Below are 20,467 nucleotides of genomic sequence, written 5' to 3' on the forward strand. Positions count from 1 at the left end.
GGCGGGGGAATTAATGACTCGATGCAAGTACTGCCATTCATTCATCAATGTGGGTCGCGGCTCCATTCATGGGAGCCAGGAGGCACGCTGCCAGGACTCTTTTCACAGGCGCCGATCAGTGCGTTCATTGTGTTCTGTTCTACGCGCCATCGCACGATCGGAGTTTCATTGATGGTGCAGCGGACACGGTTGCTGCATAAGCAGGCCGATCAAGAAAATCCGCTCGCGTTTGTTGGTGGTTTTCGAGGCGTGAGAGGAAAGCGCCCCGAGGAGTCATGGGAAGTTTGCTCTCGGTGGCATGCAAAACGTTTGGAGAATTTGTTCGGATGCTTATGTACAGACGGTTAACAATTGTCTGTAAGTCTATAACAAAGCTTTCGTACTTACAGCCTTATTCTGCCCCACCAGAGCTGGATTTGAAGCAAAATACTACGGCATTCTAAACTTGAGGTCCACCCTTTCAGTATCCAGCACGCTTGTAAAGTGTGTTTCGGCAGTTTTCAGATGTAACTAGTTGAAGTTGAAGTCGCTGTTTTAGGCAAGCGTTTTACCGACTGTACGTATTAACCATGCAAAACAGGCAAGAACGAACAAGAAAGGGTTCCGAGAAAGCTCATTTGTGTCTTTTAGGGTAGTTCTTGGCATGATTTGAGTTTTTCGTAGGTTCTTTTGGATTTAGTGGAAGAAAAAGGGAGAGGGAGATCAGGATTTCATTTATTCAAAGCGGTTCTGCCAGCCCATTTAGACGATTTGCTATTTCGGATGACTAAAATGAGTGTGTTTGAATGTAGTAAATAGAATGAGGGGGAAGAGAATACAGTAAGAAATAAATATGAAGAGAGAAGAAAAACAAACTTACAAACAAATCCGCACACAGATGTAGATAAAACAAGAGCGCTTTTATACTCAGGCGCACAAAAAGGCTTCCAAAGGATTCGCTAAAAGTTCACAAAGAGTATGCACAACACTTCACGCAAGGGGTTCGCTTAAAGAGGGATGGCGGAGTACATTCAAGGATTACGGCAGAACAATTCCTTTGGCGTCCGGTGTTGACTTGATGCCAAAATGTATTTCCTCAGGGACCTGAATACTTTTGTCCCGTCAGCTGCACGGTCGCGAGAAATTATCACCGTAACCCATGGGATGTCACTTTTTCTTGCATGGGCTTGGTAGACCGCTAGAAAAGGTTAATTTATACCAGCAGACACGTGTCATCGGAAGGTATTGGTCGTGACACAAAAAAAAATCAACTACCCTTTTCCTCCGTGAAAATGACCACGATGGGAAAACGCGAAGCTTTCCAAAATCAAGTCCAACATTAAATGAACCAACCCAGAAGCTATTGCTCAAGATATAAGGCCGGGTTCCGACTGCTGCCGCAACTATCGTAACAACTTCAAAAAATGACTTCATCATTTCACGTCTCAGTCAACCGAACTGCGTGACATACCGTTTTTTTTTACGTCCATGGATCACGACGTGGCTTTTGCGTCGGCATTCTGAACATGGCCTAACGGAAGACTGTGCGCTCTTTATGAGAACCCTTGTTTCTTATCGCGACTGTTGACTTCACCACGATTGTGCTGTCTAGTGCTTTACAGATACGGACATTTCCCTATCGTTCAACCATCGCCGTCGATAGACGCAGGGGTGTATTTTGCCTAATTTCGCACGTCTATGCACCGCTCTCCAAATCCGCATTGCTTCCACCATGCCGTAATGGCGCGATAAGATAAATGTCGGCTTTTTAACGCGAGGAACCCAGGTTCGATTCCGACCATGGGAAGCGTATTAATTTTTTGTAGCGTAAGCTACACTGGCCGAGGTTGAGCAGTTTCGCGTGTGCCGTGCAGGGCCGTTCTGCGCAAGCGCGAGTGGCATTGGATTTGGATTGGATTGGCTTGGGTTGGATTAAATTGGCTTGGCTTAGACTGGATTAGATTTGGGTTAAAGTGGATTGTGTTGGATTGCGTTGCGTCATAGCCGCGGCAGGCGCACTGGCGCCGGCGCGTGCCCAGGTGTCCGCCTTAATTGCGCAGTAGCCAAGTCTGACGCTGCACCGGAGCCGCTTGATAGCCGTTTCGCGTGGCTCGTGAATAGCCGTGCTGAGCATGCGCGAGGAACAGTGACTGGACAGGACTGGATTGAACTGGACTGGATAAGAATGAATTGGACTAGGCTAGACTGGACTGGATTCACTGGATTGCTGAACCTTAGCTCACGCTACGTATATCCTGGCATAGCATAGCTAAGCCACTACTAATTTTGTTATCACTTCACCCACGATCATCACTATCGTCAGAGAAAGTTGGCCTTCCTGCAGTGTGTTTTGGGTGGACTACAGACAACATTAGTTAGCGGCTGAAAGCTTCACTTTAAAATTTTATTCTTTTTCAAAATCCGGTGTATGCGGACTTAAGTCAATCTCGCCTCCCGCCCCCAGCCCCCTTCAACATTCTCTCCCCGGGAAACTGAGACGCTGCCCCTCTTACCACCCTATCTGCAATTACGCACCGGTTGCCAGTTAATCTTATTCATTATTTAAAAGGCAGTGTATGTACGTAATAGATATCACTGCTATTACATACAGCACATGTGTTTAAGGTGGATTTTAGATGCGAAGCATCTCTTGCTCGGGGGGATATCCCGCGTCCGTGCCCCGTCCGCAGCGCCTCTGATGATAATTGTAGCAGGATGCCCCTAGGGATTGGCCAACCAAAGAATCCATCACGAGATAGCTTCGCGTTCAACCACCGTCGTCATCTTCCAGTAGGGGAACCGCTGAAGAAGAAGAAGACAAAGCTGCGAAGAGGAGGGCGTGTACGTTGCTAATCCATCACGAGATAGCTTCGCGTTCAACCACCGTCGTCATCTTCCCGTAGGAGAACCACTGAAGAAGAAGAAGGAGAAGAAGACAAAGCTGCGAAGACGAGGGCATGTACGCATGCTCTCAGCCGGTGCACCAACGTCAACAACCTTTACCTTACCAACGCTGACAGAGACTACAGATTCTACCACAGATACGACAACATCGACAAGAACATGATGGACGAGTTTCGGTGCCTCGATCACCACCGCCTACTCACCGTAACACAACAGTACTTGCGTGCCTTTGCCACCGGTGTGGACCCGGACGCGGAATTCCCTCTGGCGCTACTAAACACGAGATCACTCAACATAACGGACACAATGGAACCACACGGAACCCCTATGATGCTTCGCATCCTCATCAGGGTTACCCACGGGAAGACGGTGTAAGTTTTTTTACTCGGCTCCATATAATTCCGCTGTCTCCAGTCGAGTTCCCGTACTAATTCCAACTGACCGCTTTGCATACCTCGCGACGAAAGCGCATTTTTGACAGAACTGAAAGCCAATCAGAAAGTGCACTCACGAAGATGGCGACGATAAAATAAAATTGAAATTAGGACCCCGCCTTTCCCCGGGCTCTTTGCCACGCGCTCTTTAACGTTGCAAACAATGAAAAAAAAAAGGAGGGCTAGAATTAGTATTCCTCAGCAAACTAGGCATCGTTGGTCATCGAACGAAAGTCGAAGGAGCTGCGAAACGTGTGGTCTTTCAGTTGAAACAAAAATTTACTCAACCTTTAATGCTCCCTTAAAACTACCTTCTTACTGTCCGTCCCTTCACTTACACTCTTGGAAACCTCTCCTCGTTGAACTCCTCATATGTATAATCGTCAAACACTTTTTCGAACTCGTTGTTGCACACCGTCTTGCACTCTCCGCCAGTGTACAGTGCGCAACACCCTTGTCTATAACACTGAGTTTAACTTGTACTGCTTATCTCTCAAAACTGCGAACTCAAACTTGTCGCAAAAAACGGTGAGGTCAAAATATGGTCAATACTTCAGAATGACGCAATAGTTTTCTTCAAATGTTTTTCGGTAGAGGCAAGAGAACGCTATAAGTACGAAACCTGTGTTATAGACAAGGGTGTTGCCCATTGTACCTTCCTCACTGTGAGCAAGTCCTCTCTTGTTACCCTCTTTGCCTTTGTCTGCCTTGCGCCCGTAAACCTGAAATCATCATCATCATCATCATCATCATCATCATCATCTCTTGTTACGTCACCGAACTGCCCGGCGCACCTCTTAACAGGTTCACAACAGCGAAGTAACAGCTACCGAACGTGTAATACAATGACAGTAGCAGCTTGCAGGACCGGTCGCTAGTAGTATGCGTGTTCCTTCCTTTGTCCGTATACATGCAGAAATTCCTAGCACCAACAAATACTACCTAATATCTTACTACCTCTAAATGCCAACTGTAGAGATTTTGAGTTTTAATTAGGCTAGAACCTCGTAAATAAAGTCACCGCACTTATCGCAAGTGATCTTGTTGACTCAGGAACCCGCCGCGGTGGCTCAGTGGCTAAGGCGTTGCGCCGCTGAGCACGAGGTCGCGGGTTCGATTCCCGGCCGTGGCGGCCGCTTTTCTGGTGGAGGCGAAAAGCAAAAACGCCCGTGTGGGCGAGATTTCGGCGCACGTTAAAGATCCCCAGGTGGTCAAAATTAATCCTGAGCCCCCCACTACGGCGCGCCTCATCGCCTGCGTCGCGTCGGCGCGTTAAACCCATCAATCAATCAATCAATCAATCAATCAATTGTTAGCTCAGGAAAGTTAAAGCAATCTTACATGGTGTTATTTTGGAATTGCCATGAGGTTGAAGCCACTTTAAAATTATGGCAATAATAGCAAGATTTGTTGTTCTTCGAAAATACCCGCCTCAGCGTGCCACACGACGTGCACATTTCACAGCATGCTTGCCTGCCGGCATGCCTTGGGGCCACCGTTCCAAGGGCATTTAATTGTTCCATAGTACAGTCGACCTCGTCATAACAATATTCCTTGTAACCGTATACAGGTCAAAATCGGCTCTAATAATTCGGCAATCTGGCTCGCGCAACAATCCTAGATAAAAAAACACATTGTTCTAGGCTTTGAACCCTCTATAAATGAAGTAATCATTATCTGTTTCCTTGTGGCATTTTAAACTAAAAAGACAGGAACGTGAGATCATGGAATTACAACAGAACAAAGTTCGATCGGGAAAACAGACCTGCGTTCTTATTTACTTGCAGGAGGATGTGGCCTTCGCCTGGTGGCCTTTCACAGTTTGAGCGGCATGAAGTTTTTCATTGTCCACGCAATAAATGGCCTTTTCTACTTGTGCAGTTTTTCAAGCTACTAAAAACGGTTGTTTTGTCCAAATTTTTTTATTTTAATTTTAATATGCTAGCTGTCGAGTTCTAAGCCACGCGGAAACCAAATATGTCTTCGTTACAGCCGATATCGCACGGCTCTCGAGGTTTTGGTTTCATTATAAAAAGGATAAGTGTCATTGAAATGAAGCGTGAGCAAACAAACTTCGTATTTAGTTCTCTACATCAGATAATTCACTATATCAGTGTTCGCTATAACGAGGTTCAATTGTATTTGAAACGTAAACTTAGGCTCCAAAGAATTCGCGCCGGGAAAGAAACATTCTGAAGAAACTCGTAGGCTCCGTGAGTAGACTCAATAGTGAACGTCACCCACACTGGCGTAACAGCTTTTCTCGAAATATATAGAAGGTCCGAATATGTTGCCCAGAGCGATCGCGAAATTTTGCTTTAATAATGTACAAGTGTTTTGGCTCTCTTCTTGCAAACTAAAATTGGAAGTTACCATAACGACGAGCCCAGACGTCTCTTGTTAAACAAAACCCAGTTTAGCTCTCGTAAACGAAACTGATTCAAACTAACGAAACCAGCGATTTCCGGAACCGAGTACTCTGCTGTCTTATTTTCGCCACGACGGTAAAACAAAACACTCGACATACACCGAAATCTTAACCTAGCGCTATTTATTCTGTACCTACGTATGGCGCAGCAATATTTCGGTCGCCCCAAAACAGTTCGTATACTCATTACTTCACCCGGGTAGTAGATTCATTCTTACCCGTCCACGTATTTTCATATATACAGCGACGGCACCCGCAAATAAGCGACCGAACGTCCTGGGCGAACTCCATGAAAACAAAATAAAACAAAAACAGGCATACGTGAGACATCTGCGCTTTCTAGTGCCCACACAAGCACGCACACAACGCTTAATAAAAAAACAGCTCGCAGGCCCTTCGTTGAGAAGGAGTAAAGCAACGCCGCGCCAGCAGTCGAGATGACGGTCATCTTCCAATAGCTCGCCTCTACCACCACCCCCATTCCCATCTTCAGGTTCGCACGGTGCGTGATTTCTGATGCTATGGTCCTCTAATATGGCGTCGGCCACCTGACTCGAACGCTCGGCCGTGACGAATGCCTTCGCTGCTCCTTCTTCCTTGATCGGCATCCGCTTCGGCGTCTCTCGGGTCTTGGCCCGCGCAACCCTCCGCCTCCCGATCGGTTAGAGCGTGCGGTACGCCCCCCTCTAAAGCAAAGCCCTGTTGACTGGGCCTGAATGCCAAGCATACACGACTATCGAGAGGAGTCTTTCAAGCGCGTAGGCCTCTTGCGGGCTCGTTTCAAACGATTCACGTGCAGAGACATGTAACCGAGACATATCTGTCCATAGAGTTTCTTACAATGTATACACTAGAGAAGAATCTGGCGCTAGCGCCTATGCGGCTCACATCAAGGCCGCCTGTGTCGTCATTAACCGCCATTACATCATGCGCTCACCTTAGTTTCATCATTGGCTTGAATTGAAACGTTTTAGTGACCGCAGATTTACACAAAGTGCCATAAATACGCGAAGAATAGAGAGAGAGAGAGAGAGAGAGAGAAGGCTCTTTAATGTGAACTGGTGAGGTCAGCCCTGCAAGGGACAAGGCTTGCTACACCAGATGGTGGGTGACTACGTTGATGAGTGGTGAATATTAGACATTAGGGTTACAGCAGGAAGAAGACAAACAAGAAACGTTGAAAAAAAAGGAAAGTAATTACAAGAGAATGCTGCCAGCAGAGTCCGGACATAAAAATACAATTGAAAATAGAATCGTTAATGTAAACACTGAAACAAAATGAAAAGTAAACGACGCGAAAAAAAAAAGAGTAAGAACACCCACTCAAGAAAAATAAATAGATGAACGCCAGTGACACCAACACAAGCAAAGTAAATAGATGAACGCCACAGTGCGAAAGAGTAGATATCGCGACACACTTGCTCTGTCTGCGATCTAGAGAAATTTGTCTAGTTCAGTGTCTCGTAGGAACTGGAGTAGAACTTTTGTACCTGAGGTACTGTAAGCAGTATTGGCCCAGGGCCCAAGAAAATGAAGTTCCAGACTGCCTCCATGGCGTACACGAGAGAGGGAGGTTGCTGCAGTTTTCCGCGCAGCAGCAAATCGAGGGCAGACGCACAGCAAGTGATCGACAGCCTCACGCACAGCGCAAGTCCGGCACAGAGGGGAATCGTCCCAACCTATCTTGAACTTAAAATTCCGAGTAAATGCTACGTTCAGGCGTAGTCGGTGCAACACTCCTTCACACCGTTTGTTGATGCCGCGTGGAAAGCGTAAGTTGCAGAGCGGGTCAATAGCCTGCAGTAGTAGATACCTGCGGTGAGGGTCCTGCCGCTCCGACATTAATGCAGTCCATCCATTTGCGAGGATAAGGGCATTGCTGTACTCTCGGGAGAAAGGAAGCTGGGTCGTACTGCTCATAAAGTGGCCTGCGCTGGCGGCTGCATCAGATCTAATATTGCCTTGCATGCCCGAGTGATCAGGCAGCCACTGAAGATAGATGTCATGACCTTCGCGCACCGCCATTGTGTGAATTTCGCCAATTTCACATACAAGCTGACTGTGGTTGTTGTGAAGATTTCGGAGGGCTTGTGAGGCGCTGCGAGAGTCGAGGAATATTACCCATTGCTGGGCATGATGTCCGCTGATGTAGTGAAATGCAGCTCTTACAGCTGCCAGTTCGGTAGTAGTCGAGGATGTTTCGCGGCTGTTTTCTTTCGATAGTGCACCGGGATGAAGGGATCCACACGCCGATGGCGGATGAGCCCGGGCGAACCGAGCCATCCGCATAAACATGTGTGTAGCATTTGTAGGTACTGGAGATATACTCGAGTGTGAAGAACTTGAGCGCGGCCGCGGGAATAGTGTGCAATTATGTAAATGGCAATTAAAACAGGGTGTTTTAAAACTAAGGAAAAAGGCAGTAAAGCGTATTTTGCCCGGATGGTTGTGCCTGCTATTCTGCAGGCCAAGGTGGTAGTTACTAACAATGTTAATATTTAGGGGGAGGAGACTCATTAGAGACTCTTATTTTATTAATATCGCCATCTTTTGAAATATAAGTTGTTTGAAAAGTTTGGAAAGATTTTTGGGCGTGCCTATTACAACGCCACCTTTGTGGTGAACCGGTACACAAACCGTCAGCTAGAGTTTAACAAGAAAAAATAAAACGTGGCGTTAAAGAGTCGTAGATGATAACACGATATTACGGATACAGGTGCCCGTATCTGTCTATCTTTTCTTCGTCGAAGTACGTTTTGTTTCTTTTTTTCCTGAGCTACAAATTTCGCGGCTGCATATTACCCGCTGTCAGGGACCTGGGTCATATCAGTCCAGTCCAGTCCAGACCACGGTCAGTCATACGTCCTTCGACTGCGGCATGAGCAACGTCAGGTGCGATCACGCATTGCCTGCTGTTTCACCAAACACGCCTACCACAGAACATGGAGGATTTCGGCTTCCTCGTAGCTCGTAGACGTGTTAATGCATAGTGAAGAAAGCAAATGCCAAAAACCGCTTAAGAATCCAATTGTCATGCCAAGTCTAGGCCAAAAGTGTGGGTCTTTATTAAACCCCCGGGACGACATGGATTACCAGGCGCAGTTTCCGCTCTGGTATACTTACGAAGAAACTCTATGCATCTGTCAGTTCCTCTTGCACATTTCCTGCGCACATGAACTGCTGCATACGCGACGCAATCACAGGAATATGACGTGACAATTTCTCTTTTCTAATATCTTTAGGTGTGTCTGCTATCAGCGCCATCACCGAGACCAGCATGCTGCGAAGAATGCTCTTTGCCGCGTTAAAAGAAGGGGGTTGTGGGGCATAGATGGTTTATCACCGTCGGCGAGAGCACAGGCGTGTTCTGCTCCCTGCGTTTACCGTCGGTGCAGCTATACGGAGCTCCTATGCGGTTCGGCCACAACTCCTGTGTTCCAATTACTTCTGACGGCACCTGTACATCCAACATAGGCGTTCTTCATTGTGCAAAATTAGTTTTAAATCGAAAAAACCTACGGGGCTGTCTAGGAGCAGATCAAAGGTGAAATGTAGTTCCTTAGAGCCCTCTTTAGAAACGGCCATGATGCTATCTGCAACAGGGCGAAGCCTTTCACTAGGGTTAAGGTTTTAAATGTTCGGATATATCGTATTTTCGCGATTCTAAGCACCCCCCAATTCTAAGCACCCTACCCCACTTTCGGAAAAAAATTTGGAAAGAAAGTTTGCATGCGAATCTAAGCAACCATCGCAAGGTAGATTTCACACGAGTGGAAAGGGGCCCAAGCTGACGTTGTCTCTGATGAAGTGTTCAATTACAAACCACTTCGAGGAAACGGAAGACTACCTGTTGTGGGATACTGAGAGCGGCGGCTCAAGCGGAGTGACACGCTCAAGTGATAGTGAGAGTGACTAAGTATCAGGCGTAAGCAGTCCGTTCACTGTATGCATGTAGTTTTCTTCATGTGCAGCTTTCCCGCTCATGGCAGTCCGTTCAACAGCGATTAATCTGTAGTTATTTAGCGTAATGTAAAGTTCTTTCGCGCTGCTAATATTGGGGGTGAAAACTTGCTTTGCGCACAGTTTCAAGTCTTGCACGTTTTGCGGCTAGGTTTCTGAGCCATGGAAACTATCCCATAGAAATTCATGGGGAGTAAAATTTGATCGCGAATTACACAAACTATTCAGAATCCTGAAAAGTTCTTCTAGTGTTTCTATCTTCCCGTTGAAGTCTTGCTTTGTGCCGAATATCACTTTCCTGAAGTAATTTTTCTAGGTTCCTGCGAGGTTAGAATTTTGAGCGGGAAAGCTGGGTATGTTCGAATATCAGCCAACTGAAACATTATTTCTTGTGCCCGTCTCGTCGAGATACAGCCGCGAGAAATGAAGAGGGGGGGGGGGGTAACTTACGTGTTTCGAATCTAAGCACCCCCACCCCCTAACTTTGGACATCGCGTTCGAGGAAAAAAGGGTGTGCTTCGAATCGAGTAAACACGGTACGTGCGTTCTCAGGTGCTTCTTGTAGCATGACGTCAAATATGGCCGAAATAGTGACAAAACCAGCGCAAGGCAGGACACCGCGTACCCGCCTTTTTTGCGTGAACAGTTCATTATCGTATTTAGCATCTTTGGACTGGAAGTGCACTTTTAAAAGTGCACAAAATGTTTCCACAGTTATTCAGCAATTTCTTTAAAATTTGATACATTTTTTTCCGTCAGTTCATGCGCTGCCATGAAAAGTTAGCTGCGAGGAGTCGAGTAGAACCAGTGCTATATGCCCACTGAGAACGCAGCATTACAATCTGCAATACCTTGGCTTAACTGTTCCGCAAAACTTAGCTTTCACCGAAAATGGACACCAAGTTCGAGAAGGCCGAAAGAAAGTTCTAATAAGTGGCCGATCACTTTACGCAGCAATAATCGTCCGTGGCAATAAAGGCCCTGTGCCGCCATTAATATTCTGACTTGTGTGCCTTCCTGGCAAATAAAATCTGCAGGGCGCTTTTCTTGCACTTCCTGACATCCCTCTTAAGCTCCGGAAAATTTTGATCGTTCAGCATTTCGAGGGGAGCTGCTTTTGCTTTCGGCAGCTTGACATCAGCACGCCTATAACGTTTTGACATCGATGCAAATGAAAAGGACGGCGAAACGACGTGCTCACCTTGCTCACCTTGTTTGTCGGCTTGTACAAGGCTGAGGAGACTTTCTTGAGAATACTTTTTCACTAGATGTAGGTCAGTTTCTGTCCACACCACATGCTCCACGTATCCCGCATTCCACAAGCAATCCACTCATTCCAAGACACACGTTGTTTTGTCATGAGAAGGTACCTTTTCAGCGACGCTGGGAACGATTCCTAAAATCTGATGCCTCTTGGCTTGATCGAGGCTCAAGATTATTTACATGTTCCCAAGCTTCAATATGGCGCTAAAGTCAATGGGAACACTAGTACTTTCAGGGTATGTCACCGCTGTTCCTGGAACACGCACAACCATACATAGTTGAATGAATGAGCAGCAGTTATGTATTTCAACCGTTGGTCGTGCGGAAGGGTTTACACTGGCCGGTCAGGTGAGTGTACTAATTATATAAGCGCGAGCATCTCACGTGTCTCAACACTCGCCCAGGCAGCAACTTGGTGTTGCGCATGCGTCAGTGCCATTGCACTCCGGGTTTATGAATGGTGCGACAACTGTATGTAGGGCGTGGCGCATGAAAGCAAGAGCGAGAGCCACTGAAGGCTTTTTTTTATAATAAACTATCGGGAGATGCGTCAGTAAAACAAGAATGTTTTAAACGTTAAAAAAATGCCGTTTATGATTGTGAGGCATGGGGTGACACTGTTTGAGAGTTCCTGGCCATCATCGGCATCCTAAACTGAGCGTAAGAAAGGGCAGAATGGTGCCCCATCTGCGTCTGCGCCGTTCAGAGCTCAATTAGCTTTAACTTCAGTGGCTCTACTTGTGTTTCCTGTCTCTCTTTATCCCGCAGTGTTTCTTCCACTAATTGTTATTGTAGAGCTTTCCTACAGTTACTAAAATAGCTTTCCTCAACCTCGCTTTCTCAAATCCATGGACGCTCTAGTTTTACTGCAAAGCAGTGGGGCTCTTCGATTTACACTCTCGGACAAAATCGAATGCCGCACTGCTTCTCGGGGAGTCCGCGGTGAGTCCGAGACTGTAAATCGAAGAGCCCCAGTATGTGTCTAACCCCCCCCCCCCCCCCCCCCCTCTTTTCTTTTTCATTCGGAATCATCGGTGAAGCCGTTTTACTCGGCGCCGGTGCGGCGTTCCTCCTCACCACCACCACCGACACTGCTTTAACTGTTATTCCCCTCGCCAACGCCGGTGCCTCTTTCAAAAGCCGCGCAATCGGCTGATAACGGCAGTAGCGCCCTTATCAGGCGTTACCAGAGCAACTTGCCCGCTTTGAACGGCGTCGTGAGCCCATAAGTCTTTTTCAGCATGAAAGGCTTTCCGCGCGACATTTTCGCCTGTGTATTTCGCGCCTGAGCACGCGCCCATCACCGGTTGCCGGATTATGCTTGCATTGGTTGGGGGTAAAAGCAGGGGGGCGTGCATGCACAGCTAGTCTTCACGCTGCCATGTGCGTTGTGCTGGCGGGAAATTTAAACGCCGAAGTCTCGCGGCTCAATGCGGCCTGTCAGCTGTCCTCGAAGGTCGAGCGGTTTGGATTTGGGTTGGCGTGTTACACAGACAGTGAGGTGCCTACGACGCTGGAGGGAAAAGAACAGCCGCATGTCCGTCAACTAGAATAAAGCTCGAGTCCTAGGTTTTAATTCCCTACGGGACAAACATGTCGTTCGATCGGAGGAACAACAGCGGGAATCGAAGGAGCGTCTGCCGGAACAGAAGCGCGAATGGTTGTGTAAACAACAGAAAGCCGCTGCCGCTGGCGTTGATGCCGCAAGTTCCAGCTCGTCCGGTAGCTGGGAATTTCTCCCGGATGAATAGCAACTTTGACGTGAAGTGAATGTTTATTTCAGACCACCGAAAAAATTACAAGGGAGATGTTACGAAAGATGTTACGAAGGCATAACATCACAGAAGCTGTTGTCTTTGGGGGATGTCGAAAGGGCAAGCGAATTACCTGACAAGGCGACTACCCCCCCCGTTTCTGACACACAGCTCCGCCGCGACGTGACAAAGTACATAATTTTCATGCACAGAAAGTACCGAAAACAAATTTCATTTGATACAAACTTCAGGTAACAGAAGGAAAGATGGAATTTGTATTACATAAGAATTGGCTTTGCAAGTGTACACGTGAACCAATATTTTTTGTTCAGCTTGAAGAGATTTTAGAGCGTCAATTTTGGCGGTGCTATCACTTCTAAGCCGGCGCACATAAACCGTTTGCCGGTTTACACAGGCACGAGTTGGAAGTGAAGGGATAGGGAAGGGGGGGGGGGCGCAGCTATATGTTTCATGCCCTCACTGACTGACATGTCCGTTGTGCTGGCAGGAGATTTAAACGTGTAGGCCCACCGCCCCAATTCGAACTGTCCGGTGTCCTCAGCGGTCGAGAGGGTTGGGTTGGTGTGCTACGTACAGCAAGATGCCGCTAGAATAAAGCTCGCGTCCATCCAAGTTTTTTTGGTATAAGTGCTAATGGTTCAATCACAAATTACAAACAAATGTGTTTATTTTCGTGCATCTTGTGCACTGCGCCCAGCTTCGCAGGCCACCCTTCTTCACGGAGTGGAAGGGCACTAATTTGTTTGGGTGTGGGATATGATTGGGAAATATGTACGATCAACGAGCTTTTCGCCGTGGGAGGGACATACAGGGTAATCGTTTGAATAGAGCGTTCACCTTTGGAGACGGTGTAAAAAGTCGTTTTAGAGTGAGTTTACAAGTAAACTGCAAGCAATCGAATATCGACATCGCTTTAAAAAGCTTAGAACTGTAACCCACTGCCATTCTAAAGAACTCTGGAGGCATGTAGATGCATCGTTTTTAGATGCAAAGCATCTCTTGCTCTCGGCTCTGTCGTCCGTCGTCCGTCGTCCGTCCGCACCCCTCCCCCTCTCCCCACCAGCTGTGCGATAGCGCGCGCGCTACTCATCATTGCAGCTGCGCGATAAGCGCGCATGCGCGTCTCCTCTCTCATCCGCTCCTCTCCACTCCATCTGCTCTATCTAATAAACCCGGTCCACGCGCCGCTCCCTCAGTTGCTGCTTCGGTTGAGTCACGCTGCGCCGTCCGGAGTTCCGTCATTTTCCGTTATTGGGATACCCAATCTCGTGAATGTTTCGGAACCTCCGAGATGCTTCGCATCAACTCAGGGTTCCCTCGCTGGAAGGTGGTGTCATTTTTCTTGTTTTTCAAAGAAATTAACTAAGACTTTCAACAACGTCACTAATCTTTTTTTTTTTTAGAAATGCAATGTGCCACCGCCCATTCAGCTTCGCAGTGTGTACGCGCAACCAAGCCATGCTCAACCTCGGCTATCTCGCGGCAGAATAAGTACATGCTCGAAGAACTTGGTACACCCAGAGTCCCACAATGCTTTTATGGTCCCGAAACCACGCCGTACCGCTATGGGAAGGGTTTGCTATATTACTGAAGCCTCCGCGGGGCGGCGCTGGGAGCACAGTGGGGGTTAGAAGTTAGGTTAGATTAGGTTAGATTAGAATCAGGGCTAGAAGTAAATCAGAGGGCGGTATGTCGATTGGCATTAGGAGCACACAGTAAAACAACAAATGAGGCAGTGCATGGAGACATGGGATGGGCCTCCTTTGAAGTAAGAGAAGCACAAAGCAAAATATGTTTTGAATAACGGCTTACAAATATTGATGACTAGAGATGGGCGGCCAAAGTGTTACGGTATCTTTACATGAAAAACGTACACACACAGTGAAGGAAAAGAACCAGAACACTCACGACAAAGTATATGAAACCTGGAAGTGCAGGGGAAACGATCAAGGCAGTAAAAATGAAGCGAAAGAATCAGAGACAACGACCTGGAAAAAGAGGATGGACGCGAAGAAGGCCTTAGATATCTACAGGATCGGGAAGCAGGAGATCCCAAGGGAAAAATTCTTCGATAATACCAAAGGGAGTGCATTGCTTTTTGAAGCCCGGGCGGGTTGCTTGTGGACAAAAACGCTTATCCGAGAGCCGGTGCAGAAAGAACTTTGCGCAGGCTGCGGCAGGGAGCCAGAAACCATGCGACATAATGTAATGGAGTGCAAAAGTATCCGTTCAGTCCTCAGTGACGGAGCCATCCAGCTTCTGGAAGCCCTTCGCTTTAAGAATAATCGAAAAGTGAATTGGACAGTAGTAGTGGTTAGTAAAAGAAGTTTAGAGTGTTGGTGGGAAAAGAGCAGAGAACAATCTGGGGAGACACGCGAACAAAGAAGTCGGACTAGCACAAAAATTTCATAAAGGTATTTCTTTATTATTTCTTTTTATTTTTTGGCCAGGTGATTGTACAGTGGTGTTAAGACTAAGGCGGCTGTGCAACGCCAGGGGAAGCCGCTAAGTCTTGTCATCATCGGGGCAGACAAGACCTGTGCGCTGAGTCGACGAAGCTACACTTCCCCGTAATCTGGCATCATCGACAGGTTGTCCTGTTTCAAGTAATTAGCCCATGTGACGCCTTCGGTCATATTGTGCGGGGACATCGGGCGGAAAGACCCAAGACTTGCTGCATGCCGGGATGCCGCTCCGGCTACAGAGGTACGAGCCAAAAGGTCTCGTTGTTTTGTTTACCAAGTGACGGCTATAAGCGCGATCAGTGAAAACATGCGATACCGCGGCAGGAAGCCGACAGTTCTTTTGACTCACAACATGTCCATGTCTGTGAAAAACATTGACGCCACAGACATTGTTTGAAGCGACGACTTTTTAATTGTGCTTCATTAGCTTGCATGGTTTTTAGTAGTCGATTACCTTGATGTGTTGGCCTTGTACATAGTTTTTCCATGCTGCGTTAGGAATCGTAGCTTGCTGTTTTTGAAGTGCTTTTTTATATACTTATACTTATATACGACACACGACAGAACATCAGAATCCCGACACGACACGAATACGACAAGACGACAGTACGGCACGCGAAAATACGACAAAACTTCGGAAATATTTCTTGTCATTTTCTACTGGGTCGTCTTAACCAACGCATGTTATTGTAATTCGCTAAATGCAAAGATTTTATACCAACCAAATATATTGGTAATTTCATAAAAAATTTCATCTTGAAATACTCTGGAAGCGACGGAAGTGGACAAATGAACGGGGCGAAAACCATCCGATACTTGTTTTATCTATAACACCGGAGTAATTCAAGAAAACAGTGATCACACAAACGGCAAAATAAAAATCAAAACAACCTCATTCTGGGACAGTAAACACCAATAAACTGTAGTTATACGTACAATGATGTAGGAAACAACAGATGAAGGATGATCATGAGATCGCCGAAAAATTTGGTTTTAGTGCTTATATCATTGCGATCAATACTTTTCGATGGACATAACAATTAAATGTGCAACGTTGGTTCGAGAAAGAGTATTTGGTGGACCACAGTTCATTGAGAAGGTAATTTTCTTCACCAATATTGGCCTTTACAAACACTAAACGTTCAATAGTTATACCTACCATTATTCTGAACGAGTTCAAGCGGCGGATATTATTTCTTCAGGCGGCATACTAAGGCATACCGCCTGAACTAAGGTATTTCTTCGTGCTAGTGTGTACAGCTAAAAACATAATGCAAATGAAATTACAGAATACCTCTCGGTCATTCCTGTTTCAAGTACTGTTTTTACCTCCGAGAATATGCCAGCCAGTCAACCCATTTCCCGTATTTCCGCATTTGTCTTTCTCATTTGGTTTTACTTAATTTTTCAGACCACGGCCCACCCATTTCCTGATAGTCTACAATGTGGCCTCTTGACAGACGTTTCCACACACCTATTCAATGGCAAGTTCTATGAATGAATAAGTCTGCCTGCTGAGAACACGGCAATGAGAACGCACGCCTTGGGTGTGAGTAATATTTTTCGCCTCCTTCTTCCGGTGTCTGTCACGTGTAACTCATAACTACCAGTACAAAAAAATGGAGTTGATATCACAGGACTGGCCTCAGTGCTTGGCGCAAAAGACCATCTGTTTACTTAACCGATGGGCAGGCTTGAACACATCTGCTGAACTACACAGGACACGAGGATGCATCCAGCTTTTAACCAGACACACCAACCTGCAAGCGAGTTTCAGTAGTCTCTATCAAGCTCCATATCAGGACAGCAGGGCATCTGATCTCTGTGCAAGCACTCCATAACCCTGCTTCTGCCAAATCGAAGCCCAATCCCTCACCGGTGCCCCTTTCACTCACGACTCGGCTGGCGAGTGCACACATCCCGCTCAAAAGCGCGCAAGAACATGCGGCCCGGGAAGCGGGCACCATAGAGTCACGAATCCTACGTAGAGAGGAGCACGATCACACGCACTACACCACGCCTGCCGCTGATGAGCAAGCAACAAAAGACAACGCCACCAAGAGAGATCACTGAGTGAAAACGTGGGGGACGGAAGGAGAAGCAGAGGGCGGTAGGGGGGGCTGCGCGTAGTAGCCGTGAGGGGTGGTGGGGGGAGGCTTGTTTCTCGCACGCAGACCCCTCCTCTTGTTTTCTCGTCTCCGTGATCAACTTCCATTGGCCACCCATCGGGCTGCTGGGAGGGGAGACGCCAAGGCACAACGGGCCGCGTGCGAGCTCGGTTTGTGAGTGCGGGGGCTTCCGCCGTTTTGTACAAGCCGCGCGGGGTCTTCTCCCCCCCTGCCCCGCCGTCTTGCCGAAGGGACCAGACGCAATCACCTGGCCTACAAGAGAGGGGTGCGACCACCACCGGCGCTGCTCCACGGCCCGCGTGTCTTCTGGAACGGTAGGCCACGCGCACGGAAGCAGATTCCTTCGCGCGCACTCGTGCGGCTGCTCACTCACATTGCCCGCCTTGCTCCTGGAGAGACCACCAGGCCGCTGTAGATGCCGCTTCGTTACCGGGTCCACGTGCGTGTCTTATTCCGTTAGCGTGCGCTCGCGTTGGGACCTGCGCGCGTTTTTTTCGCGCTTATTTGTTGTCATCCCGTGTGTCGCCAAGGTGCGTGACGTTTCCCGGTAGCCACGTGGGTCTGATACATTCCGAAGTGCTCCCGCATGTACTGTTCTTCTGTGGAAGTGGTCAAAGCAGAAGTCGTTGCACCCGGTTCAACTGCTGTCCGACACAGGCAACTTCCCTCGATATTTTTTTTTTTTTTGAAAACCGGAACGATATATATCATGGGACATTTGCGACGTTCTAATCTATTCTAAAGCTAGCGCCCTCAGAGACTGTGTCAAACATCAACTTTTTAAAGAAACTGTAATAGGGATTACGGTACAGAGGTGTTGGTGCCAACTCTTCAAGATCGTCATGAAAGTGCGAGTGGTTGCCGGCAGCGTCAAATTTGAACGGTGCTCCTCCGGGCAAAATTCGAAACTTCAATGATCTTACGGGGTGGTGAGCCGATTCTCCCCAGAAAATTGGCCACGGGGTCATTCAGTTTATGACAGTGAATACCCTTGTTATCTTCGTCATCGCTGAACTCTGGAAGACAAAAACTGCACTATGAGTTCCTTCAGGATGATACGGAGTGCTCAGGCACCGCACCACCAGCAGAACCATCACCATCACTCTAAGGCAAGTGACATGCTACGCTTCACAAGACGGGCGGGCTACCTCCACCAGCAACCACCAGCTATTCCTTCCGGCTACTCGCAGGCTGTGGCCCGAAGGAACGAACGCGAACGAAATCGAGTGCGTCTCGTGAACATGGGTTTTGCAGCCCTCAGGCAGCACGTGCCCAACCTGACGCAGAACAAGAAAATGAGCAAAGTGGACACGCTTCGTTCGGCAGTGGACTACATAAAGTCCCTCCAGGAGCTCCTGGAACACGGCACGATCTCGACGCAGCACCAACTGCGAGGAGGCTCGGAGCAAGACACGGACGAAGACGACGCCGACGAGACTCCATACCTTGTTGACGCCGAGCAACAACGACGTCGCGAAGACAGCCTGTACGACTTCCCATGCATCGGAGACAACTCTTCGTCACCCAGTGACCACGCACTACCGAGAGCTTTGTCCGAATCTTCCACTGGTGTCTTGGACTGTTACGCAACGGACGATAGAGAACTGATGGACTTTTGCCAGCCGTGGCTTGTGTAGCCGCGAGAACTTGTGGTGTAGATGAACGTTTTAAGACTTGTTGCCCTCTGCGCACATCTGTTTGAGGCTTTTTTCCTGCAAAAGCTGACACTACGTGCGAAACGTCTTTGCCAGTTCATTACGGGTGCCACTTTTTTCTTCTCACGTATGTATTTGCTGGTTTGTCACATATTTCAAGAGCAGAAGGGATAAGTCATCGGGCAGCTGAACCTGTTACAATTACCATAGATACAAGTTTAAGCGCTAAGGGCTTTAAAGAGTTTATTACAACCACAAGTTGCCATGCTCCGGTGTCTAATGAAGTTGATGTTAAGGGGCGTGCCGTCGCATCCTAAGCATTGGTTAACATCAGTAGCTGAAACTTGCAGGACTTGTGTGTGTTGAACCTTTCCGTGTATTTTATTGTACCCTCTTCGGTGAAGACGTTTCTTGTAGTTTCGGAATTGTTTTCCAAAAGCTGTTATCAGAGTGTCTTTAATTCTTGCGAAACGGGTTCAAATACATTATTTTTCATTCGCCTGCTTGATTTTATTTTAAGCTATTCTCGCGCCTCGTATTGATCATCTTGAAGCTCATCGCACTTCGCTTTGGGACTAGTGGCAGCTATATTAGAAAGAAATATAACAGCGCCCCCCCCCCCCCTTCGCTATATCTGAGCAAAACTTGAGAATCTGGTTAAAATGCGGGTGGGCTTGCCGGAAAATAACAGCTGGTGGAGTTAAGCGGAATGCATGGAATGCATGTTATGTCAGTTGCTACAGTACTAAGTAGCCCGTTATGCTGTCATTTGGCATTAACGCGTATGCTCCACCGGCGTCAATGCTTAATGTGAACAGAATAAATGTCATTAAAATTCAGTTATTGGTTGCTCTGAATTTTTAACATTCGTCTGGGCAAGGTGATGTCCCGAGATATTGAGCCCTAATGTCGTTAACTAAAGCTCAAATGCGCATTAAAACGACTAAAATGGTTGCGCCAAAGATTTAAATGCAACAATTTGATAACCATAGCCATTACAAGGCAATTAATTATGACGTAAGCAGCTTTCTGTCCATAGGACAAAATAATGTTGTTGCTGATCACATCGTTCCCGTTCTGGTTTATCTCAACGTGACGAGCATATATAACACAAAGAAAAGAGTAATGTCTGATACAAAATGAAGCTTGTGTCTCACTCGGGTAGCTAATTTATAAATAATTGGACTTGAAACGTTAACAATGTGGAAAAGTGGCGCAGGTTTAGCGAGAGGCTCGAATGTCCTGTCGCAACTTCCACGCTTTCCGTTTGTGTTAGGAGTCCCCCTACTAACATCGTTTGTACACAGTAAAGGCGCTGCTTTCTTACTTTTTCTCTGAGTTTGCAGATGTGTGCCGGAGTATATTGCCCCCCTCCCTTTACTCCACCAAAGAAAAAAACTGTCTGTCAGCAGCACTGGTTTCCAGAGAAAGAAATAAGCCCGACTCTACAGACTGCGAAGTCATTCCTCGCTCTC

At 47.3% G+C, this 20,467-nt stretch overlaps 1 protein-coding gene across 1 annotated transcript; it reads left to right on the forward strand.

The window, feature by feature from the left end:
- The first annotated feature begins 17,444 nt into the window (after positions 1–17,444).
- Positions 17,445–19,560, forward strand: LOC144141622 (uncharacterized). The gene has a single exon (XM_077673164.1). The coding sequence runs from the start codon at positions 18,375–18,377 to the stop codon at positions 18,972–18,974; it is 600 nt and encodes a 199-aa protein (XP_077529290.1). The 5' UTR covers positions 17,445–18,374; the 3' UTR covers positions 18,975–19,560.
- The last annotated feature ends 907 nt before the right edge of the window (positions 19,561–20,467 follow it).

Source organism: Haemaphysalis longicornis, unplaced genomic scaffold (genome assembly GCF_048455015.1).
Source record: "Haemaphysalis longicornis isolate Haplotype H1 unplaced genomic scaffold, Haemaphysalis longicornis Haplotype H1 scaffold_6, whole genome shotgun sequence".
Classification (NCBI taxonomy): domain Eukaryota; kingdom Metazoa; phylum Arthropoda; class Arachnida; order Ixodida; family Ixodidae; genus Haemaphysalis; species Haemaphysalis longicornis.

Excerpts from the sequence above, each read along its gene's own strand:
- LOC144141622 (XM_077673164.1), top strand. The coding sequence starts at position 18,375 with ATGAGTTCCTTCAGGATGATACGGAGTGCTCAGGCACCGCACCACCAG.